Raw genomic sequence first — 25,657 nt, 5'->3', positions numbered from 1 at the left:
ATATGACTTTTTGCATCTTTGAGCAATCCTCCTGGTAAATCAGCACTGCTGTTCCATGTACTTACCTACTCCATAATATCTCAGTCACTTAAATGCAACTAAAAGTGACAGTTTTCTTTTCAAATAAAAATCTCCAAATTCAGATAGTGAAATAATAGCTTTTAAAGTAGTCAATGTGTTCTTTAATAGTGATTTGTATTGGTTCCACTGATCTAACTGCACGTGTAATTTATGATTTCTGTCCTTAGGTATGTTATGCAAAGGAGTTGAAGGAAGGGTTTGCTGAATACACCGAGCAGGTGGTGAAACTGATGGTTCCTCTTCTTAAGTTCTATTTTCACGATGATATCCTTTCAAAGTTTATTTTTGCTCGGTACCTACTGGCTGTTATTTTCTACGTAACAGTGACTACTCTTCAATAATTACTTTGCTCATTGTAAAGTGCTTTGACATTTAGAAGTTGCGTTGTAAGCTGTTCTCACTGGATCCTGGGATATTACTTGCAAGTTTATCTTAAAATGCAGATAGAAGACATTTAGCCCATCAAGACTGCACTGGCCCTCTAAAGCACATCGCACCTAATCCCCATTACCCTACAACTCCTGTGGCTAATCCACCTAACCTGCACAGCCCAACATACTACAGGGCAATTTAGCATGGCCAATCCACCTAATGTGCACATCTTTGGACTGTGGGAGGAAGCCAAAGTACCCAGAGGAAACAACTGTAGACATGGGAAGAATGTGCAAACCCCACACAGCCTGAGGGTGGAATCGAACCTGTGTCCCTGGCGTTGTGACGCAGCAGTGCTAACCACTGAACCACCATGTCACCCCTGTGGTCTGGTTGTGAATAGCTATATCAATGCAAGCCCTTCTTTTCAAACTCCCTCTAACAAGATAAAGGGAAAAATCTTGTTCCCATTTAACAATTTTACAAAAATAAGATGTTCTGATTTGCAATTAAATGTTTTCTTCATGCTTTCTATTTGAGAAAGTTATGTTACATGCTGTTGAGTTGGCTTAACTGCAGTATCCTTTGTTTCTTGAATACAGTTGAAATTGGGATGACACCCTTTACATTCAGTTAAATTTGGTGAAAAGCTGACTAACCATTTTTTTTTGCAGTAATTGACTCTGAACCAGACGTCAGCAGTAGTTCAGATGGTGGCAGTTTTGCCTCTGCATCAGAGGTTGTAGATTTGAGTTCCATGCCAAGACTTGAGCACAAAAGCTAGGCTGACACTATACTGTTGCACTGAGGAAGTGCTGTAGTGTCAGAGGTGCTGCTTGCAGATGAGAAGTAAAACCAAAGCTGTCGATGTGTCTCGGAAAATGTAAAAGACAATTGATGCAGTTTTGTAGAAGAGCAAGCAAAATATCCCTCGTGGCCTGACCGATATCCATTACTCAGTCATAGTCATTAAAACAGATTATTTAGTCATTATCACAGTGCTGTATATAGCATTTTGCTGTGTGAAAGTTGACTGCAGTATTTCCTACTTGACAGCAACAATTCTATTTCATTAACTTCGAAGTGCTTTGAGATCTCCTGTGGTTTTAAGAGCTGCTATTTAAATGCAAACCTCGATATGTCATAGATTCACACAAGCCAGAAGAGGCTCTTCGGTCCATCGTGTCTGTAATGACAAAACTGCTGTAAATTGCACTAATTCCACTTCCCAGCACTTAGCCCATATCCTTGAGTGTTGTTACATTTCAGGTGCTCATTCAAGTACTTTTAAAAATTGCGAGGTTTTCCACCTCAACTACCTTCCCAGACAGTGCATTCCAGATTCCCATTACCTTCTCAGTGAAAAAAAATGATTTCTCAAATTCCCTCTAAATCTCCTGCCTTTCACCTTAAGATTATGCCACCTTGTACCCTTCAACCAAGGGAAACAGTTTCTTTCTATCCACTCTGTCCATGCCCCTCAGAATCTTATACACCTCTGACAAGGCCCCCACCACCCGCAACACCCTGGTGAATCTCTTCTGCATCCCTTCTACTTCAATCCCATGCTTTCCTATAGTGTGGTAACCAGAACTGCATGCAGTACTCCAGCTATATCCTACCCAAAGTTTTGTACAATTCCATCATAGCTTTCCTGCTCTTATAATCTATGCCACAACTATAAAGGTACGTGTCCCATATGTCTTCTGAACTACCCTATTAATCTGCCCTGAGTGCTTTCAAGGATCTTTGGAGAGGCACCCTGAATCTTGTCTTGTTACTTCTTCCAAAGTGCATCTCCTATAAAACCGTAAGATGTAGGAGCAGAAATTAGGCCATTCAGCCCATCAAGTCTGCTCCGCCATTCAGTCATGGCTGATGAGTTTCTCAATGCTGTTCTCCTGTTTTCTCCCCATAACCCTGATCCCCTTGACAATCAAGAACCTATCTCCATCTTAGATGTACTCAATGACATAGATTCTCCACTCTCTGGCTGAAGAGGTTTCTTCTTATCTCCGTTCTAAACGGTCTTCCCTTTACTGAAGCCTGTGCCCTTGTGTCCTAGTCTCTCCTACCAGTGAAAACATTTTCACAGCTATTCTGTCCAGGCAATCCAACATTTTCTAAATTCCAATTAGATTCCCCCTCACACCTTTTATGTGCCATTTGCCATTAATGTCCCCAAATAACCCATCTGTCTACCTATCGTCTTCCAATCTTCTTATTGACTCCCTTACTTTCAACCACTCAGCCAATTCTGTCATTTGCCAACTCACTTATCATTATTCCCAGCTTCTGATATTCTCTTCTGTATTGTTTATTTATCTTGGTCATTGTAGGCTATACTTTTAACATTAAATTCCCATGACAGTGAGTTAGATTTGTCTTTTTTTTTTTTAAATACTGTGTTCTTCCTTGACCTTGAGACGTGTTCGTGTTGCTGCAGCTGAATCAATGCCTCTGTTACTGGAATGTGCTCGTGTCCAAGGACCTGAGTATGTGACACAAATGTGGCATTTTATGTGTGATTCCCTCATCAAAGGAATTGGTACAGAGCCAGATTCTGATGTTCTTTCTGAAATTATGCATTCATTTGCGAAGGTAATCTTTTTATATAGAGCAGTGGAAATTTGTCTATTTTGCATGAAAAAGGGATGCTTCTAAAGATTCATATCATATTGGATTGGTAGTATCATCATGTGATGTGTAGCATAAAGCTCTGAGTCTGCTGTCATTCAGTCAGATTATGGTTGATCTTCTCCCACAACTCTAGCTTGCTGCCTTGACCACCATCACCCTCCCTTTGATTCTCTTTATCCATAGACCCATTGATCTCTGTCTGAGCCATAAAATAATTGACTATGCTGCTATAGGATACTACGGTCTGCATGGTTAGTTGCTTCCTGAGTAACCTTGACTCTAACTTTGCAATTACAACATCCTTTCTTTGGATCGCTAACCACTGTGAAATAAGACTGTTAAAACATACTCAATGTTGAATGTTAAGGGAGACTTAAATTTTTTTGTACATATACAATCTTAAGAATCCCATGTATATAAACCCACTTTGGGCCCTTTACATGACATAAGACCACGCCAGGTTGGAGTTTTTCCTCATTTTAGGACTTGCTTACCTCTGTGCCTACCTTCAATGACTGGTAGAGTTCAGGTACATCTGGTGTAAGCACCTTTCTGAATATCAGCTATTGCTGGTGACTTTGTTCTTTAAAATATGTAACAAAATAAAACCATGCTGTTCTTGTATGTTAAAAACCTCCTGCTAGTGCACCAACTGCTCAGCTTTGAATGTCCCAAAAAAGCCAACATCTTTGTGAAAGCAGTTTCTTTGCTTTTCTTTGAAGTTCTCAAAGTCAAAGAATCCCTAAACATCATAAATCCATGAAGTATTTACCTGAATGACTAACGTTACGAATGCATATACACGCAGGTGACCCAAGTAGAAATCCTGAAAATAGGCTGGTGCAGAATCTGAGGAAGGGGCAGGGAGGAAGAAACTACTTGGCGATAATGTCAACTGCAGTTGCTACAGCAAAGTTAGAGTCACTTAACAGGAGCCCCTGTAATGAAATTAACTCATATGGGCTATTTTCATTTGTTGTTTTTGTGCATTTATTTTGTTTATTCAGTTGCTGCATGTTTCTCTGTTTTGATCTTTAGTGTATAGAGTTGATGGGTGAAGGCTGCTTAAACAAGGAACATCTTGAGGAACTGGGAAATATTATGAAGGGGAAATTAGAGGAACATTTCAAAAATCAAGAATTACGACAAGGTAACCATTTGTCATATCTTCGATGTTTCTGTGTATGTTGCTATCTCTTCTGACTGACTTCTTGTGTTTTCTCAATCTTTTTAAGATTTTTAAATGCAGGTTTCTAACATTGCAGTTTAATTGTTTTTGCCTTTAGCAAAAAGACAAGATGAAGACTACGATGAACAAGTTGAAGAAAACTTGCAAGATGAAGTAATATTTATTGTATTTACTGTGTACTTATTGAAGTAATATTACTTATGTTTGATTTAGCATAGTATACAATATCTGCTGTAACACCATTTGTATTCGTACAAGACTAAATTTTTTAACAAAGTTGAGGGCTGATTTATACATGATCGATATTTTTGGAATTGTTGAAAACTGCCCTTTCTTTTTACCTCAGTAGTGTAGCTACTATGTCGGAGGCCATTCTCACCGTCTGTGCTCCCAAATCTAACAAACTGAGCCAAATGTTCTTTTATTAATTTCATTTAAAAATAAGTATCTGCTAATGTGCACACTTGAGAGGGATGGAGTTTGCAGATGGTGGGAAGAGAGTGAGGATGGGGATTGGTTGGAGGTGGAAGTTGTGGAAAGTGGGAACAAGAGGGAATGTCCTACCTTTCCAAATGCAGTCAAAATTACTAGCCCCCTGAATATAGATCTTAACTTTTTTTGCACTAAAATCAATAATTTTACTCAGTCTTTTCACAGTGGAGAAAAGAATGCAGCTTAGCAGCTGACCATGGACTAAGTATGTTAAATGTCCAGCATTTTGTCTTTACAACTAAATAAGTTGTACAAATTTGCTGCTTGAATGGAATCTTTATAAAAATTGCATCACTATCACCTTAATCAGCATTCAAGTTGTAACTGGCCATTTAATTTTACAGATAATCACCTCATGCCATTAAGTGTATTGCATTTCCCACATTTCTTCAATGATTTGATAGCAGTCTCCATTCTGATGTCATTCTAGGCCCCTTAAACTCGCTCAAATTGGATTGCAAACATTGGAGCCCGTAAGCACCCTCCCTTGAATGTCTTCTGTCCACTAATCGTCCAATCATTGTTTTTTTTCTCAAGCTAACTTTGAATGGTTTAGCTTTGTAGAAATTACTGCATTATCATGGTTTTGCTACATAACTTCATCAAAACCATCAATAAGGTGTGATCCATCTGAAAATGTGACATGATGTTTTTAAAAATTGTTTTGATTCACCTGATTGGAAGCTCCAAACTGTCTTCAGCCATGTAGTCTTACCACGAGCACCCATCCATCCTTATCGTGAACCACCTCCTAGCATAGTCATTTAGGACCTAAGAGCGGCTCTGTTAGTATGATCATGGCTGATCTGACTGTGATCTCACAGCGACGGTTTCCTGTGTGTTTGCATTTGCCTATGTGCCACCAAATTCTCAAGGGCAACTAGAGAGAGTCCATAAATGCTGGCCATCCAGTGATGCCCAAATCCCACAAGTGAATAAATTATAAACTGTCAACAACTTTTAAGTTTTAACTTTCCTGTATATGTCATTCCTTCTATTGCTATTTTATCATGAGAAAATGGGATTGGTGGGAATGCAGTAAGCTGGTATGCTTGACATATGTTCAAATGCACAGATGCATGGAGCTGAACAGCTGACTTCAATGGTATGCTACTTTACAATTGTAGTGGTGTACACCAGGGCAGCTTTTGACTTTAGCACAGAATGACTGGTCAGCGTCAAGGCCCAGATTTTTCAGTCTTTTAGTTGGAGACCAGAAGTATGCTGGCTGATGAGGACTATAGAGGAACCTTGATTATCCAGATGACATGGGCAGGTAATGGAACGTTCAGATAATCGAATGCCAGGTAAGTTTAGCCAAGCATCAGAACCATGTGGTCTTGTCTGGATAATCTGAAATTTGGATAATTGAATGCCAGATAATCGAGGTTCCTCTGTATATGGAAGTCCTCATGCACAAATATTGCCCAGGAAATTATCTGACAAGTAGGACTATCTGACCCACAGACTCAAAATTCTCCTGATTTTTTTTTTCTAACCTGAGATACCACACTGCTCCTTGTTTTCTTTTTTTTATTTCTCCCTGCTGCACCAACAACCTGCCACCTTCTCCCACCTGATTTATCATAACATTTGGCCATTTACCAGCCACCCATCTGGCACCTGTGGCCTCACTCCTGTACCTTACGCATTTTTACAGTGGCAGAAAGAAGGTAAATGGCTGCAGGGACTTTAAATCTTGGAATACGGTAACTAGTGTTGAGAAATGTGGAGGGTTTTCAGCACAGATTCACTCCACTGCTGGCAGTGGAGATTCCTGGCCCAGAAGATTTTGCACAAAGCTCATCTACAGATAAGTGTGTAGTTTTCTTCTTGTCTAATCAAGATTAGAATGAAGTTTCTGACTGATTAGATAATTTGGGCCAAAGGGTTTGGATTATTTTAGCAGTGAAGTCAACCTATAATGAGGTATATGGAAAGTCAGGTTTTTTTTTGCTAAAAGTCAGGATTGCACAAGATCAACAATTTCAATTACGTTTAAATAATTTGATTTTTGGGAAGGATTTTGCTGACTGGAGTTTGCACATTCTCCTCAACTCTGGTGGGCTTCCTCCAGTACTTCAAATTCCTCCCACAGTCCAGAGATGTGTCAGTTAGGTGAATTAGCCATAGGAAATGCAGGCTTAGGGTAAGGGTGGGATGCTGTTTGGTGGGTTGGTGTGGACTCGATGGGTCAAATGGCCTGCATTCACACTGTAGTGATTCTATGATTCGAACTGTATTGATCAGGGTGTAATTTTTTTTGAAAGAAACTGAATTCTTGTTGTGTTACCATGTATTATTCTAATTGAATTTATCATTTGTGTGTTGTAAGCAGTGTTCTATTTGCTTACAGGATGATAGTGATGTTTACATCTTGACTAAAATTTCGGACATACTGCATTCGATGTTCAGCTGTTACAAAGATAAAGTACTGCCATGGTTTGAACAAATTCTACCACTAATAGTCAATCTAATCGTAAGTTTAAAGCAATTAAATTTCCCAGACTCTCTGTCATTAACTTCATTTTAGCCAATGCTTTCAAACTGATGCATACGTTTCATTTCTGTAGTGTCCGCACAGGCCGTGGGCTGACAAGCAGTGGGGTTTGTGCATCTTTGATGATGTAATTGAGCATTGCAGTCCTACGTCTTTTAAATATGCAGAGTACTTCTTGAGGCCCATGTTGCAATACATCTGTGACAACAGTCCTGAGGTCAGGCAAGCTGCTGCATATGGCGTTGGAGTTATGGCACAGTTTGGTGGAGAGAATTACAGACCATTCTGTACAGGTAGGTTTAATTAGTTATGGCTTTCTGTTTGTACACTTGAACAACAAACCATAAAGTTACAAGCAACATGAGAATAAAGCAGAAATTTAGCCCATGACATTTATGCCCTTTTTAGCTGTGAATGTAATTTATATTGAAATGACCTCCTACAGGATTCTATTGTGACCTGTAGCATCACTTTAATCAAATTTTATACCAATTTTGAAAGGTTAAAATATGTATCTATTGGTTTCCAAAACATCCTACTAAATTTCAGCATAGATTTGCACTTAAGGAGGCAGTTAACATTGTAGAAGTGTGACTGATCATTTTAAACCTCAATTTGTTGATTTTATCGCAGTCCCTGATCTGAGTATTTCCACATAGTATGAATAGTCTTATCTGAAAGATGCAGTTTTATGTCAATCTAACCTCAAAAATAAAAATTCTAATCTTTGTTTATAAATTAGTGATAACCTAGATTGCGCACTTCTATTGGTAATATTTTTCTGTAACCTCCTTGGGTGTGCGACTTTATTTACTCTTTAATGTGATGGAAAGGGAGCCGGATTCAAAGGTGCTGCCATATAATTACAAATTGTCATTAGAGCTGCAAAACTGGCATCTATCTAATCATATGGAATGTTAACCAGGTATGTCCTGTGCTCAAAAGCAGGAAAAGTCCAACCCAGTCGATTATTGCCATAGCAGTCTACTCTCCATTATCGTCAAAGTGATGGAGGTATTGTTGACAGTGTTATTAATTGGCTTACAAGGGAATAATCTGTCCACTGATGCTCAGTTTGGGTTCCACCAGGGCTTTCTGGGCTTCTGGCTTCATTAGTCTTTAGCCAAACATGGCAAAAGAACTGGTGTAGATTTTAAGAGACTCTTTGTTAAGATGCAGGCACATGTACACCAAAAAAAAAGTCTGTCTACCATCTACAAGACACAAGTCAGGAGTGTGATAGAATATTCCTTTTTGCTTGGATGGGTGTAACACCAATAATACCCAAAAAGCTTCACTCCCTCCAGATGAAGCAGCCAATTTGACAGGCACCCCATTCATTGTCTTCAGTGATTATTTGAATCACAACAGTGGCAACAGTGTGCATCATCTACAAGAGGCACTTCAGCAACTTAACAAGGCCTCTTTGCCAGCACATTCTAAACCCACAACATCTAATGTACAAGAACAAGGGCAGCAGATACATGTGAACACAAGCAATTGCAAGTTCCTCTCTCCCCCTCTCGCGCTCATACCATACTGACTAGGAACTGTCTTGCCCTTCCTTCACTATGTCTGGCTCAAAATTATGGAACTCCATTCCTAAGGAGGAAGCAGGGGTTCCAGAAGACCATTCACCTATCTTCAGGGCAATTAGGGGTAGGCAAAGAAATGCTGGCCCTGCCAGTGCCCCTTACAGCCCAGTCATTAGTTTATTTTGATAAGTAGCTGTATTGTAGATTTTACTTAAGTTTTTTTTTATATTAGCTTTGCTGACATGTTATTTTAAATGAATGCAGGTTGCAAAAGGAATCTCTAACTTCCAAGTTGCACCAAAAGTGATTTTGATTTTGGGTTCCATAATAGTAATATGGAATATTCATTAATATGTGCTTTATAATCTAAATATTTGATTTGTTCTTCCAATGTTGCCCTTTTCAGGAAATATGCTTGATCAAAATTTCTGTTTCTCACTTTTAGACTAGATAACTAAACATTTTGACTATGAAGTTTTACAACAAGCAATATTGTCGATTGGTACAATAAATGCTTTGGTTCCCCAAGCATCTAAAGTCTGAATAACAGGCATATTTTCTGCATATGTTGCATTTATTCTGGTTCACAAAGCTCGAAATTGTAAACTTCTATAAATGTGTCTTGAGTGGAGCTTCCTGTCCTAGTTTTGTGCAGCTTCATGGTTAGCCATAAGTATTATATAATTCAGATAATGTGCCCTAATCCCACCATATTTTCTTAAATTTGTTCAGTTCTTTTCATCTTTTTCATAGGTTGTGTTTGAGTTTAATTCAAAGATTCATTGGTTGCGCATTGAGTTCTGATGTCATATTTTGCTGAATAATTCATACACTGTGGTTCAAAGATGCTTTGGTGTCTGTTGAATTAAATAGTTGCTTGGTAGTTCAGAAATTAAATGTTCAAAGTAGACATAGTCAAAGCTTTCTGTCTTTCATTCACTATAGGATACAAGAAACGAGGTTGAGAAAAGGACACCAGTTTCTACTACATTAAACATGGTTGTTAATTAGTTGGGCCATTGTTGGGATGAAGACGCAGCAAGAGCAGTTGACTGTCAATCTTACTTTTCAGGCCAAGCAGATAGACTGGTCAGGATATTGCCATGAGGGTACAGTGGAAATTGGCAATCTCCATGGCCCCTCTTTATTTCCCAGTGAAAAGGGTGGATGAATGTACAAATTCCTTTACCCTACATAAAATAGGGTGCAGTGTGTTCATATATGTAGCTTCTGTCATATGTCTGTGCATAACATTGCAAACCAAACTGCAAGTCCAACATTAGTTTAAGGTGTAATTCTTAATTCAGATTATTTAATGTGTCCAATATGCTTATGATTGAACTGAAGAGAGTTTCCTTCTTAAAGGCTTTCCCTAGATAGCCGTGGAGGTTGGTACATTAAATATATTAAAGCTGAGTTAGACTTTGGATGAGCGTGGAAGTCAAAGGTGAAATGTGTACTGTTCTAAGGCCTGCAAGTGTGTGCTGGTTCAGCACACTGGCATGCTGCCTATTGTGAATGGTCAATGTAATGTCTTGCTAGATATGGTCTGCCCCCTTTGAGACTTATAAAAATATATTTGGCATCATACCTGCACCGGACTACTTGCGTCCCATGGCTCACTTGTGTGATGAGCAAGACATCGGTTTGGCCTGATGGCAGCATTCTCTTTAAAATTGGAGAAAGCAATATGTTGGTTTACTGCAAAGTTGTAGCCTGAGGTGGCTAGCTTTACCTGGTCAAATCTGTATGCCCCTTTCCCTTCTGAGGAGGACTTGGCACCTGAAGCCATCTGCTCACCATGTGTGCTTGATGCTGAGATGGTATCAAAGCTATTCCGCATTATAATTGCGATCCTGATCAAATCATCATTTGCTGTAAATCACAAAAATTCTTAAGAAAGGTCTGTACCCACTACCTCTGGTTCTGAATGGTATCCAGTCTACTTCAGATTATCCTGATTTGGAGATGCCGGTGTTGAACTAGGGTGTACAAAGTTTAAAAATCACACAACACCAGGTTAGAGTCCATCAGGTTTAATTGGATTGTGCCACAACGATCTGATGAAGAGCAGCGTTCCGAAAGCTAGTGGTCCACTTAACCTGTTGGACTATGACCTGGTGTTGTGTGAATTTTTAACTCCGATTATCCTGGACAGGGTTGTTGGCAAAGGTTGTTTGTGGGTCAAGTGGGAAGGTAACCAAATTGGCCTATATTTAGTGTAGTTCAGAAGAATGAGAAATGATCTTATTGAAGTATCTTAAGATCCTGACGGGACTTGACAGGCAGATGCTGAGAGATAGACCTCCCCAGGAGAAATAAATGTTACGGGATGCAATTTAAAGATTTGGAGGTTTCATACTTATGACTGAATTGTAGAGAATTTATTTCTTAAGGGTTGTTTGTGGAATCCTTTCCCTAGAGAGCCGTGGAGGTTGGTTCATTAAATCTATTAAAGGCTGAGTTAGATTTTTGATGAGCAAGGAAGTCAAAGGTTATGAGGGGCAAACGGTTAAGTGAAGTTGAGCCACAGTTACATCAATCCTGGAGCAGGTTGGGGGGGCTTAATGATCTGTTAACTTTTGTGTTCCTGTGTGTCATTTTTGAACAAAATAAAAATGTATTTTACTTCTACACAACAGAGGCAATTCCGCTCCTGGTGGGAGTTATTCAAATGGAAGGGTCCAGAACCAAAGAAAATATTAATGCAACAGAAAACTGTATATCTGCAGTTGGGAAAGTCATGAAGTGTAGACCTGAATGTGTAAATGTCAATGAGATTTTACCTCACTGGTTGTCATGGCTACCACTGCATGAAGACAAAGAAGAAGCAGTTCACACTTTCAGTTATTTGTGTGATCTTATTGAAAGGCAAGTTTTATTTCTGACTGTCTGATTCAAATTAAATCTAACTTGTGAAATATTTGTGAGACTGAGGGGTAACGAGCAAAAACCTGGGGCTAATTGCATAACTCCCTGAAAGAACTGTCATTTTCAGACACAATGGGCTATGTTATGTGGTTCTGCATCATGCTATTTTTGTTTACTAATTTTAGCTACTAGTGGCTAAAGAGTTAAAAATCACATTCACACCTCTTTTAGACCCTTTATTACTATTCCATTTTGCCTTGCACCATGACCTCTTTGCCCATTGAATCTTACCTGCCTTCCACCTCAACTGCAGACAAATTGCTTTTGCTCTTCTCCTCTAATTGTGTAGAGAATTCAAAGGTACAAATTTAATCATAAAGTAAAACTGATCCAGATTTTCTTAAATCTGAGCAGAGCACAAATGATGTCAGTTGAACTTAAACTGAATAACCAGATTGCTCTTAATTTGCATTGAATTCTACCAGTGTTCGAACAGGGATCACCTTTATGGAGAGGGATGAGTTTCTCAATCAACTTCTGGAAATTTTGTGGGAGATTAGATTCAGTAGGAGGTGTATTTACCCACCTGTGGGGCCTTTCTGCTGAGGTTGCAACAGTTGAATAGGAAAGTTGCCACAACTTTCCCTGAAATGTTGAATAGTAGGAGTTACTGTTGAAGCAGCTAGTTTATAGCTGTTTGTATATTAGTTGAATGTTTAATAGTATTCAGGTGGTAGGCATTAACTGGAGATTTGCTTGTGCTTCTGTACATTGCATACTAAAACTCCGGTTTGGAGATGCATGTTTGCAATATGTGACTTTGAATAAAATTTTAGAGATGTATAATGATTTGGCTGCTTTACAAGGTAGTCAAGAGATGAAGGAAAAGAACATTTTTGAAGTGATGTTGATTGAATGCTCCTGAAATTGTCTCTAGCCCCTATTACTTGCACTGGGTCCATTCACCCTAATGCAATTCGATTGCTCTCACTGTGGACAGTCAGATGTATAGGATAGCCTTATATTGCAGGACCACATCTCACTGGTTTATCCAAGCATTTCTTTAATCCAAAAATGATAATGAAACTTGGTGCTGGTAGTCCTACATTGAATCTGGTCAATTTTGCTGAGATTCAAGTCTTAAAATTGTTTAGGGAGGCAGCTAGGCTGAAATGAGGGGGTTGGGCCAGAGGTTTCCCCTCTCTCTGTCACATGTGTTGTTGTATTCCCTCCTATTTTATTAGAACACTGACTATCGATAAGTTATGGGACAAGGCAACCATTGGTTCCTTGTTTGGACTTGCAGAGGGAGGTTTGGACAGGAGCTTGAATCATCTGAAGTACTCGAGCTGCTCAGAGCAGTTTCTTACTCCTTTGTGATTGCTGCCTGCATTAATGGCGCATAATCTGTGACCTTTGCTTAGTTATGGGACAGGGATGTTGAAAATTGAAGTGATCGTGAGTAAAAATTTGAGAGAAGATTTGTAGCTCGGGTGCTCGTTGTGGTTCTGTTCGCCAAGCTGGGAATATGCGTTGCAGACGTTTCGTCCCCTGTCTAGGTGATATCCTCAGTGCTTGGGAGCCTCCTGTGAAGCGGTGGATGAGTGCCATGCCTCTAGGAATTCCCTGGCTGTTCTCTGTTTGGCTTGTCCTATAACAGTACTGTTGTCCCAGTCAAACTCATGTTGCTTGTCATCCGCGTGTGTGGCTACTAAGGATAGCTGGTCGTGTCGTTTCGTGGCTAGTTGGCGTTCATGGATACGGATCGTTAGCTGTCGTCCTGTTTGTCCTATGTAGTGTTTTGTGCAGTCCTTGCATGGGATTTTGTACACTGTTGGTTTTGCTTGAGAGTGGTTGTTGGTTTGTGTGCTGTTATGAGTCCTAGTGGTCGTAGTGATTAAAAGTTGATTGCTACTGTATATGCATGTAAGCCTCTAGATGGTGCTACAACACCATGTATCCAGCTATGCATTAGCACCAGCCACATTTTCCCAGGGTTTGGTAAGCATTTCAAATTGCTCTTTAATGTTCTGACATCCTAAAGAAGCAATAATTTAGGAATATTTTGTCAAGAAAATAGGAGTCAGTAGATTATTGAACAACTACCTTAATATATGTCTTTAAAGTAGCAAAGTCACCCAAGAGACATCTCTGGAGTTAAACTTTGTCATCAAGCCACTGAGGTTTTTAAAAATTACTTTTTCACAGACTATGGGACTTACTGGCTAGGGCAGCATTTATGTTTAATCTAATTTTCCCAGAGAAGATGGTGAGCTGCATTCTTGAACCGTGACACACCAAACCACACCGTGTAGTGCAGGTACACTCTCAGTGCTGTTAAGAAAGGAATTCTAAGATGTTGACATTGAAGCAATGATAGTATTGAAACAGGTAATCAAAAATTGGGCAGAAACCAGTTTTTTTTATTTACAAAATCCTTCTTTAGTGAAGGGGAGAAAGACCAGCAGTGAGAGCTTCGTGCTGAGGGAGGAAATTCCAGAGCTAAGGAGACTGACAGCTGAAGGTGTGGATGTTATTACTAGAGCAATGTCAAATGGAGAAGATGTGCGTGAGGCCAGAATTAGAAGAACTCAGTGCACTTGGGGGTTGAGTGTCTGGGTTAGGTAACAGAGGTAGGGGGGATATAATTTCGGATTAAACATTTTTTTCCGAATGGAACAATGTAATAGGTGAATGATATTTAGAACAGGGGCAAAATTGATTATTAAATGCTCAGTTTGTTTGGTTAGGCCAAAATGTAAATTTTGTACTAGTCATACCTTGCAATGAAGTAAGATGCGCAGTCTAAAGTTGAAATAATTTGTATCACAAGCAAATTCATTCTTATGTTTCATCCACAGTAATAATCCAATCGTTCTTGGACCTAATAATTCCAGTCTTCCCAGAGTGTTTGCTATCATCGCTGATGGTCTCACAAATGAAGCTATAAAGAACGAAGATGCCTGTAGCAAACGTCTGGCAAATGTAATTCGACAAGTACAGGTATGTTTGTTAAAGCTATCAAGTGAAATGTCTTTTCTTTCAAATATTGTGCATGTTGTATTAAAACCTGAGTACCAACTAAATGTATGTTGTATAAGTTGAGTGTTGCTATTTTTAAATGTCTATAGCAAACATTTCTAAGCATGCTTGGACAATGTGTAATCTAATTTGCACTTAAGTAACGTTGTCATATGGTGCATTTCAGTTGAAGATGGTGCTTGCAGGATGCACAACTTACCATTTTTAAAAAATGTATTTGTTCACTAAATGTGGATGCCACTGGCTAAGCCAATATTTATTGCCTGCCCCTAACTAACGCTGAGGAATTGGTGGTGAGCCATCATCTTGAAGTATTACAGTAGGTGGGATTCAGCAAGAAGTTTTTCTTGCTTGTCCTGATGCCATGAGACCTCATGGGGTCCAAAGCCAATGTTGAACATGCCACCTGTAATAGGTCTGGCCTTACGGTTAAACAAGGTGTTGATGGTCGTGTCGGAGGAAACTTTCTGTAATATAAGAGTCCATGAATCTGGCTGAGGCTATTACTTGAGGTCTGTAAGACAGCTCTCTAAATTTTGGCATAAACCTCCCCCAATGTGATGAAGGACGACTTGAAGATTGTGCAGATTGTGATAATACACTAATGTCAAGAGTTGAGGATGCAAATGAGATGGCTCTTTGAGGTATATTTTATTAAAGGCAAAGTTGCATTATTTAGGTGATTTATACTGTAAATAGAATGTGTGCATCCCCCCTGCATTATGTTTCTGTTACTTGGCATGTGTTTTCACATTGATTTGGTTATGTTCAACTCTTGACCAAACAGCACACTCTTGGTGCCACAGGTGCTGGTTAATAAGACATTTGCTGTGCTGTACGTTTCTGAAAAGAGATGTTGCTAAATTTTTTGATCTTGCATTCATTAGAATAAACTTAAGAATGCCAAACTTTAAACAATCAACAGTTGACATCGAAGGATAAAATGGTGTCAAATAGTTAGCATATCTACCTTCACAAGTGCAGTGCCTTGACCAGTCGCTCAGCTAACCAACAAATCGGCACCCCTTTTTTCTGAATGAGTTGATTGTTTCAAATTTAGCTTTCTTTATGAGTGCAAGACAAAAAGCTTCAACATGTTTCTCTTTTCAACAGTGTTCAAGTTCTTTATTACCAGTGATTTATTATTTGATAATATTGTGTTGACCTTGATGAAAAGCCTGTTTTTGTTTTGATTTCAGGGTTCGGGAGGACTGTGGACTGAATGCATGACATCGCTTAACGAAGCCCAGCAGGCAGCAATACAAAATCTGTTGAACTCTGCTTGAATGGCCTTAAATATTAACATGCAAAAAACAAAAATCATTCATGATTTGTCCTTTTTCTCCCTCTTCTGTGAGAGAATTGTTGTGTGGGTCACTTATGCAGACCGCAGTGAGTACCAGGAAGCTCTGTGGTTCAGTATGTTGTGTGTTAAGACATCTGCATATTACAGAGAAATATCTTCTTCATCTCCCCTCACCACCCCCACCTCCACCCTGCCCCTAAAACAGAAAGTCGGCCCATGCAGCACTGATAATTATTTTTCTACTTGTATCACCAGAACATGGCACAAATGCAGTCCGTTTAAACTTCAAAAACTTTCATATCAACCATAACTATTTTGAAACAGGTTGCTCTAGTGTTGGTATGCATTAAATTGGTAAGATATTTCTATACATCTAGTACTGTACTTCTAAATAGTGTGGAAACTGTGTTTTCCTTTTCAAGGTAGGCAATAGGTTCACCTACCGGTTAAACAGCAGCATGCAAGATCTCTCATTTGTGCTATTGTTTTTGATAATCCTGCCCTCTTTTCCTTTTCAGCGCTGAATGCTGTCCTGCAAATTCTGAAATGTGAATTTCATTAGTCTGTTCAGCAGTACCTCATAGTCTAATAAAACAACTTGAAATGCAGTGGCAAATCCATTTTGAGACAGCTTACATTTGATGTCCCACTGTCGATCAACAGACAAATCTGATGAATTTACATGGTGACTTAGTGTTTTAGCTGTTGTAGGATACCATCTTCCTGCAAGGACAGTCCTTGGTCAGTGCAAATTTGATTCCAACAGTGTGTGGGAAAGGAGATTGGGGAATTTCTAAAGACAAAATCAGTGATTGTACCTTGCTTTATTATGCGACTTCAAACTTGCAATAATAAAAAAGGCATTATTAAATTGTCTGGTGTCACCAATTTCTGTGCATTCAAAAGGCACATGGTTTATACTGGAACCATTTGCTTTAAATGATGTTTAATCACATTTCGGTACATTGCCCACTTCCACTTTCACATATGTTTTATAGGAAATTCAAACCGGAATCTGAAACAGTGACATTTGCACTTCTTTGAGTAGATTAAAAAGTTTTTTTGGGGTGTGCAAACTTTAGAGCTGGTGTTGCATGGCATTATGGCGCTGACTGCTTAGATGCAAGAGAACAGCAGTACACTTAATACATAGGTGTAAAGCAGTTTTAATTTTTAAAAATTTTTTAGGGCAAATGAAGAGATGTTTTACAAAAAACTGGCAGACTTAATTTCCTTTACATTTAAGCAACTTTAAGAAAGTTAAGTAAATTAAACAAAGGAATCAAAGTAATATTTGAAAGTAGCTGGAAGTTTAATTGGTAATGGCAGACCTTTCTTCACTAATAGCTGCTCAGGCAGTGTTAAAAGTATTTATAGTTAATTTTCTTAGACCTTTTCATTTTTCACACTGCTAAATTTTGATTTTAACAAACTTGTAGAAAGCAACTCTTAATGTAATTCAATTTCAGAATAAATGATGCAAAACCTGTCTTGTTCTGGTAATGTTTGTTTGTAGCTCACATTTTATTCTTTGACTATCTGCATTTGCCAAATAAGCAAGCATTTTAGATGTGCTTTTCTTTAAATCTGAAAAGGATAGCATGGTGTTTCTTTGTATTTTGCAGCATTATATCCCACAACAGCATTAATTCATTTATCACATGATACATTCTTCTGCTTCTCAGTCCTTTCTTTCTCTTCCTGCTCCTTGTTCCCTGTGTTAGAGTGGAACAGAAAGTCAGTTTGTGATTAACTCAACAGCACCCCTTTGTAGAGCACCTTTTAATGTAATAAAATATCCCAAAGTGTATCATAAGAGCTTTACCAAAAGATGACCAAAAGATAGGTCAGGTGTGTATACTTTAGGAAATGCCTTAAAGGAGGAAAGGAAAGTAGAGGGGCTAAGAAGTGTCGCAAAGGAATTCCAGTGCTTGGAGCCCAGACCAAGATATTTAGTCATAGATGTTCAACACAGAAACAGACCCTTCGGTCCAACTCGTCCATGCCAACGAGATATCCCAACCCAATCTAGTCCAACCTGCCAGCAGTCGGTCCATATCCCTCCAAACTCTTCCTCTTCGTATACCCATCCAGATGCCTTTTAAATATTACAATTGTACCAGCCTCCTCCACTTCCTCTGGCAGTCCATTCCACATACGCGCTACCCTCCGAAAAAGTTGCCCCTTAGGTACCTTTTATATCTTTCCCTTCTCACCCTAAACCTATGCCCTCTAGTTCTGGACACCCTGATCTCTGGGAAAAGACCTTGTCTATTTACCCTATCCATGCCCCTCATAATTTTATAAACCTCTATGCGGTCACCCCTCAGCCTCTGACGTTCCAGGGAAAACACTACCCGACTTTTCAACCTCTCCCAATAGCTTAAATCCTCCAACACTGGCAACATCCTTGTAAATCTTTTTTGAACCCTTTCAAGTTTCACAACATCCTTCTAATAGGAAGGAGACCAGAATGGCACGCAATATTCCAACAGTGGCCTAACCAATGTCCTGTACAGCCGGAACATGACCTCCCAACTCCTGTACTCAATACTCTGACCAATAAAGGAAAGCACACCAGATGCCACCTTCACTATCCTGTCTACCAATGACTCCACTTTCAAGGAGCTATGAATCTGCACTCCAAGGTCTCTTTGTTCAGCAACACTCCCGAGAACCTTACCGTTAATTGTATGTCATACTGTGCAGCACCTTGCATTTATCTAAATGAAACTCTATCTGTCACTCCTCAGCCCATTGGCCCATCTGATCAAGATCCCGTTGTAATCCGAAGTAACCTCCTTCGCTGTCCACTACACCTCCAATTTTGGTGTCATCTGCAAACTTACTAACTATACGTCTTATCCTCACACTATATAAATGAAAAGTAGAGGTCCCAGCACCGATCCCTGAGGCACTCCACTGGTCACAGGCCTCCAGTCAGGAAAAACAACCCTCCACCATCACCCTCTGTCTTCTACCTTCGAGCCAGTTCTGTATCCAAATGGCTAATTCTCCCTGTATTCCATAAGATCTGACCTTACTATGCAATTTCCCATGGAGAACCTTGTCGAACACCTTACTGAAGTCTATTTTGATTATGTTCCACCACTCTGCCCTCATCAATCTTCTTTGTTACTTTAAAAAACGCAACAAAGTGTGTGAGACATGCTTTCTCACGCACAAAGCCATGTTGACTATCCCTAATCAGTCCTTGCCTTTCCAAATACATGTAAATCCTATCCCTCAGGATTCCCTCCAACAACGCGCCCTCCACTGACATCAGGCTCACTGATCTATGGTTCCCACAATTGTCCTTACCACCCTTCTTAAACAATGGCACCACATTAGCCAACCTCCAGTCTTCTGACACCTTTCCTGTGGCCATTGATATAAAAATATTTCGCTTCCCATAGAGTTCTAGGGTACACCTGATCAGGTCCTGGGGATTTATCCACTTCTTTGTTTGTTTCAAGACATCCAGCACTTCCGCCTCTACAATATGGCCATTTTTCAAGATGTCCTGGCCACCATTGCAGCGACAGTTATAATTTGGAAATGCACAAGAAGCCACAATTAGAGGAGCATAGAGTTTGCAGATTTGTGGAGCTGGGGGAAACTATAGAGATGGGGAGGGATTTGAAATGAGTGAGAATTTAAATCAAGACATTGCTTGTCTGGAAGCCAACATAAATCAGTGAAAAAGGGATGATTAGGGAATGGTACATGCTGTGATTAAGACATGGATTGTAGGGTATGGGATGAACTCTGGGGTCTAATATGGGAGACCAGCCAAGGGTGTTTGAAGTTATCCTAAAGTTAATGAAGGCAAGAATGAGTGTTTCAGCAGCAGATGAACTGAATTGGTGATTACGTCAAGTGATGAGCGAGATGATGGTGAGGTAGAGCTGGGTACCTTATGTATATATGTGAACAGTAGCAAGGTATGTTAGATTTATGTCTGCATGGGGCAGCATGTACCTCTTCAGTAATCCTGCAGGAAGATAAATTTATCTGAGGATGGAACTCCGGATTGGATTGCGTTAATTACTTTGTGTTGGTTACAGTGCATTATATAATAATCAATTATGTTGTCAAAGCTTAAGCATTTAAAATCACTTTCAACTTATTCCAGTGAAGGTCAAAGTGATTCAAAGCCTTTTAAAGGAGGAAACTTTAAGGTGACTAGACTAAGAATTTCAATGGAAGCATTGAGTACTGCCATGAAAATACTTGACATTTAGCAATCAAAGCAATAACACTGAACTGTACTGACAGGGCAAGTTGGAGTAATTCCTGCATTGTAAATATTATGGGGTGGAATTTACTCTTTGGACATTGTCAATTTCTTCACAAAACATTTTGCTTAAATTGCAATTCAAGTTTCTGCTAAAATGCATTTGCACAATCTCACAGGTAAAGGTTTCCTTTAGCAAAGTCAAGTAGTGTATTAAACTTGCATTAGAAAGTATACTTTTGATGTAATTACAAGTTCGTGACCACCTAATTCAGTTTATATGAATAAATTTTTAATTAAGGTGTCCCAAGAATAAAGGGTTTAAAATTGAGAAGGACTTCTCAAACTTTCCAGTAGTTTTGAAGTTGCACATTGTTCAGTTTGAGTAATTGTTTTATACAAAAGATCTTTCAAAATTTTCCCAGACGGATGAATGCAATCTGAAGAGCCTTCCTGAATCACTGCAGCCAGTGCAATTTCTCAGACTTTGACCTGGGAGCATGGCCGGCTTTGTAGACCATGCTGGCCAGACAAATTCAATCATCAGTCAGCGTAAAAGGTTGCTGGAAGTGCAAGTCAGTGATTTTGGGTGTAACTCTTGCATTTAAAAGTTCCCACTCCTTTACAGGCTTCCCTTTACCCTGAAATGCCTGTGAACTTAGATCCAGGGTCAGGATCTTTTTAGACAAAAAGTATCACACCCAACCTTCTCTGAGGCTAGAATTTTCACTCTACTAACAGATTGGCAAATATGCAAGAAGCTTTTTGTATGGTTACTAAATTTGGTTCGAGGCTTCTGTTGCATTTTATGTATCTGATCAGATCCTTTACTCAGCAATTTGACCAAGGATGATGCACCAAAATATTTGTGAGCAGTTTGAACTTGTTGTTTTCCCTACATCAAGTTGCCAGTTGTCCTTTGCCCAGAGTAAGTATGTCTAGATTTCTTTTTTTTTTAGAATCCTAGCTTTGTATCGCTGACTGTTTGAAGATTTCCCTATCTCCCAATGGTGAACAAGGGAGAATAGATCACATGGATGGTTTTGTTTCATATTCATGTTGAGTAAGTTACCTTTAGGAAAAGCCTGAGCTTTAGTTTTTTTGGGAACTTTATAAGTGGAGAATTGTTCTTGGCTCTTTCTGTAAGTTGTCTTCCTACTTTCCACTATCCTGTTTATTCTAACTTTGCCCTTCCCCTGCACTTAAACTTTATTACTTTTTAATTTTTCCCCCAAGATGGAAAAAGGTCATTGGCCTGAAATGTTAACTCTGTTACTCTCTCTAGTTGCAGCCTAATTGCTAAGTTTTTTCTGCATTCTTGGTTTTCGTTTCAGATTTCCAGCGTTTGCATTATTTTGTCTCAGGGGAAAAAAGTAGTTTGCTATTTTGTGATATGTGATATAGCAGCATCCAATTTTCAGTCAAGCAGTATATTTTTCCCACAACTAATTGTAATGATTTTAAGTATGGTGCTTTTCTAAATATAATTCCCACCATTTAACACGAACCATGTTCATGCTATATGAAATAGTTCATATGATGGCTGAAGGAATGCATTTGGACATAGCCCTGCATTGCAGCCGTTCTTGGGAGAAAAGTGGAAGTGAAATTTTGGTACTTTCAAAACACTAGTGCAGACATGATGGCCGATGTAGTATCTCTTTTCCCTTTCAAACAAATTACCTGCAGAAACCTGATTTCCAACCTCTTCAATAGGAGTGAAAAGGAAAATAGTCTTGCAAAATGTATTTGGACTACTTTTGATGAAGTAATATACTCTCAACAAAGGGGAACAGGTAGATGTACTGAGATTTTCAGGAGGCATTTGATAACGCACCACCTCAAAGCTTACTGTGGAAATTGAAAACTGTGTCAAGGATAATATATTGTTGTGGATCCAAGTTTGGCTAGCTAACAAGAAAAAGTAGGCATCATTGGGTAACTTTCTGGTTGGCAAGCCATAAATGGTATATCAGAGGATTAACAGCTAGTGCTTCAATGTTTTACAATTTACTGTCTATAAATTAATTTGAAGAGATTGAAAGAATGTTCACTAAATTTAATGATGCATGCAGCTCAGGGAAGTAAGTTGTGAAGAGGCTATAAGGAACTATTATGGTCAAGGTTGAAGAGATGCACTCTAGTCTGACTATTCCATTTTTTTTTAGATTAGATTTTAGATTTTTTATTAGATTAGATTACAGTGTGGAAACAGGCCCTTCGGCCCAACAAGTTCACACCGATCCGCCGAAGCGCAACCCACCCAGACCCATTCCCCTATATTTATTCCTTCACCTAACACCTACGGGTAATTTAGCATGGCCAATTCACCTAACCTGCACATTTTTGGACTGTGGGAGGAAATCGGAGCACCCGGAGGAAACCCACGCAGACACGGGGAGAATGTGCAAACTCCACACAGAGTTGCCTGAGGCGGGAATTGAACCCGGGTCTCTGGTGCTGTGAGGCCGCAGTGCTAACCACTGTGCCATCGTGCCGCCCACAATAAATATTTAAATATTTTATTTAGTTATCAATATGATCAGTCCTTCACCTTGCCTATATTTAGATTCAGAATAAAGGTCAACCAGGTTTCTTTATAAAATCAATAATTGTTTATTAAATAAGACATTTCACAAATATGCAAAACTGATTAACAGTTTAAATATTGAAGTCACCAAATTCATGTACACAGACATGCAGTAAAGGAAATATAAAGAAACTTACTTGTATTTGATTAATTTTTGGAGGATGGGGAGAAGGTCTTTAAGTCAAATACTTGTTAACTCGTTAAGGGAAAAGGATAAGATATGAAATGTTCCAGATGGCTTTCAGTCTGGTGTCCAGGTGCACAGATTACTTGGTGTTCACAATTATAATTAGGATCTCTTCAGAAGGAGTTCATTCAGATGTCTTGGGGAACTTATCTACAGGCCTCTCGGGAGAAAGCAGTTTCTTATCAATGCTCTACCAGGATTCTGAAGAGGGCCTCAGGAAGGTGACAAAGGCTGAGTTTTATGTCTTATCTCTTCACAGGATACACCACAACTGAACTCCCAAACAATATCAAAATAGTAATAAATCCTGACAGCCGCGAACATACTGAAGACATGACTTCCAGCAAACAAGTTCAATCTGTTAGCTTAAGTCGTTTGACTTTCAGAAGGTAACATTTTGTTTAGGATGATTGGGTGGGCAAATATTTGGCAAAAGGAGTTGAAATTGTCCACTTTGCCAGGAAGAATAAAAAATATTATGTATAGAGCTCAACAATGCAGATGGATCTGAGTGTCCTAGTGTATGAATAACAAAAGGTTAATATGCAGACACAACAGTTAATTAGGAAAGTTAATATAATGTCACTTATTGCAAGGGGATTGAACGCAGGTTAGCGTCAGATATACAGGCCATTGGTGAGACCATAACTTGAGTATTTTGCACAGTATTGGTCACCTTTATTTAAGAAAGGATGTAGATATGTTGGAAGTATTTTGGAGAGGGTTTACAAGCTAATTCCTTAAATTAGTGTCTCTTTTAGGAAAGGCTAACTATTCTAGACTTAAATTCACTTGAGTTTTGAAGTGCAAGAGGTGACTTGATTGAGTCTTGCAGAGTCTTCGAGGAGAAAGTGAGGACTGCATATGCTGGAGATCAGAGCTGAAAATGTGTTGCTGGAACAACGCAGCAGGTCAGGCAGCATCAAAGGAACAGGAGAATCGACGTTTCGGGCATAAGCCCGATTCCTGAAGAAGGGCTTATGCCTGAAACGTCGATTCTCCTGTTCCTTGGATGCTGCCTGACCTGCTGCGCTGTTCCAGCAACACATTTTCAGCTCTTGCAGAGTCTTGACAGGTTACATGTGGAAAGGATGTTTTCTGTTGTGGGAAAATTTACAACTGAGGATTACAAAATGAGTCATCTATTCAAGGCTGAGATAAAGATTTATTTTGATGGTTGCTTCTGCTTTTGAAAGTTCCAGAGTCCTTGAATATTTCCAAGGTGCAGATAGATTCTTGATAACCTTACACCCTCTGCTTATCAGGAGTAAGTGAGAATATGGAGTAATAAGATGAACCATGATCTTATTGAATGGTGAAGCAGGCTCTGAGGGACCAAGCAGCTTGCTTCTGGTCCTGATTCCTATGTTTGTATCTCTGTTGTAGATTAGATTCCCTACAGCATGGAAACAGGCCCTTCGGCCCAACTAGTCCACACCGACCCTCCGAAGAGTAACCCACCTGGACCCGTTTCCCTTAACTAATGCACCTAACTCTATGGGCAGTTTAGCATAACCAATTTTTGGACTGTGGGAGGAAACCCACGCAGACACTGGGAGAATGTGCAAACTCCACACAGACAGTGGTCGAGGCTGGAATTGAACCTGAGTCCCTGGTGCTGTGAGGCAGCAGTGCTAACATTTTGCTGACAACTGACCTACTTGTGTTGTAGTGGCTGGAAGTCAGTTCTGGGTGGTTTCTTTCAAGGAGAGAGGGACTGAGGAAGAATTTAGTATAACACATCCAAAGATGCTCTGGTTGTGCATTATCCGGCAATATTTCACGCTGAATCACTATGTATACAGATAGGTGACTGAAAGTTGATAGGTTTTAGGATGTGTCTTAAAGGGAGACAAGTGGAGAAATTTTGGAGAAGGTGATTGAGCAGTCTTAAAAATTACAGTTCATGTAGTGCAAGTACATATGCAGTACTGGCAAGAGAGGGAGTTCTAGGAATTTGATCCAGCAACAGTGGTAATTATTGTTCCATGTCAGGATGGTGTGGTTTGCAGGAGAACTTGGAAGATGGTGGTGTTCCCTTTTGAATCTGCTACCGGTGTTCTAAGTGGTTAAGGTCACTAGTTTGGAAGGTGCTTTTGAAGGGGCCTAGATGAATTCTTGCAGTGCATCTTGTAGATAGTACTGTAGCTACAGTACTATCAGTTGAAGAGAGGGTGGAAATTGAAGGTATTAGGTTGCTGAGTAAGTGGGCTGCTTTGTTCTGAATAGTATCCAGCATCTTGAGTTTTCTTTAAGCTGCACTCATCCAGGCAAGTGAGGACAATTCCATCATGATGTTTGAGAGGCCAATACTGGAGGAATGCTGATCTGAGAGTTTTAGGGCTAGAGGCAGTTAGAAAGATGGGGAAGTCTGAGGCAATGGAGGCATTTAAAAATTAGAATAAGATTAATAAAATTGGTGATCTTTTCAGTGTGACAATTTTTACACCAGGAATAATTTTTTGTACAATGTGACAGCCAACAAAAGTTGGAGAAACAAAATTTGAAAATGAGCAATTTTTTTTTGCCAGTTAGTGATAATATTAAAACTGCAGGAATTTAGATTGGCAAACAAGATCAGATTGCAAAGGTGCAACACAAAGAATGCCAAAGCA

At 39.4% G+C, this 25,657-nt stretch overlaps 1 protein-coding gene across 1 annotated transcript in view; it reads left to right on the top strand.

The window, feature by feature from the left end:
• kpnb3 (karyopherin (importin) beta 3) overlaps window positions 1-17,517 on the top strand; it is a 64,713-nt gene extending 47,196 nt beyond the window's left edge. The window contains exons 18-26 of the mRNA XM_043691325.1: window positions 249-345; window positions 2,882-3,054; window positions 4,132-4,243; window positions 4,380-4,435; window positions 7,131-7,253; window positions 7,348-7,567; window positions 11,452-11,680; window positions 14,542-14,683; window positions 15,922-17,517. Of these exons, the coding sequence (XP_043547260.1) occupies window positions 249-345; window positions 2,882-3,054; window positions 4,132-4,243; window positions 4,380-4,435; window positions 7,131-7,253; window positions 7,348-7,567; window positions 11,452-11,680; window positions 14,542-14,683; window positions 15,922-16,008 (1,239 nt within the window). The 3' untranslated portion in view covers window positions 16,009-17,517. The remainder of the gene's footprint in view (window positions 1-248; window positions 346-2,881; window positions 3,055-4,131; window positions 4,244-4,379; window positions 4,436-7,130; window positions 7,254-7,347; window positions 7,568-11,451; window positions 11,681-14,541; window positions 14,684-15,921) is intronic.
• The last annotated feature ends 8,140 nt before the right edge of the window (window positions 17,518-25,657 follow it).

The sequence above is a fragment of the Chiloscyllium plagiosum genome, chromosome 6 (assembly GCF_004010195.1).
Source record: "Chiloscyllium plagiosum isolate BGI_BamShark_2017 chromosome 6, ASM401019v2, whole genome shotgun sequence".
Lineage (NCBI taxonomy): Eukaryota > Metazoa > Chordata > Chondrichthyes > Orectolobiformes > Hemiscylliidae > Chiloscyllium > Chiloscyllium plagiosum.
This window is presented reverse-complemented; position numbering and strand designations above follow the sequence as displayed.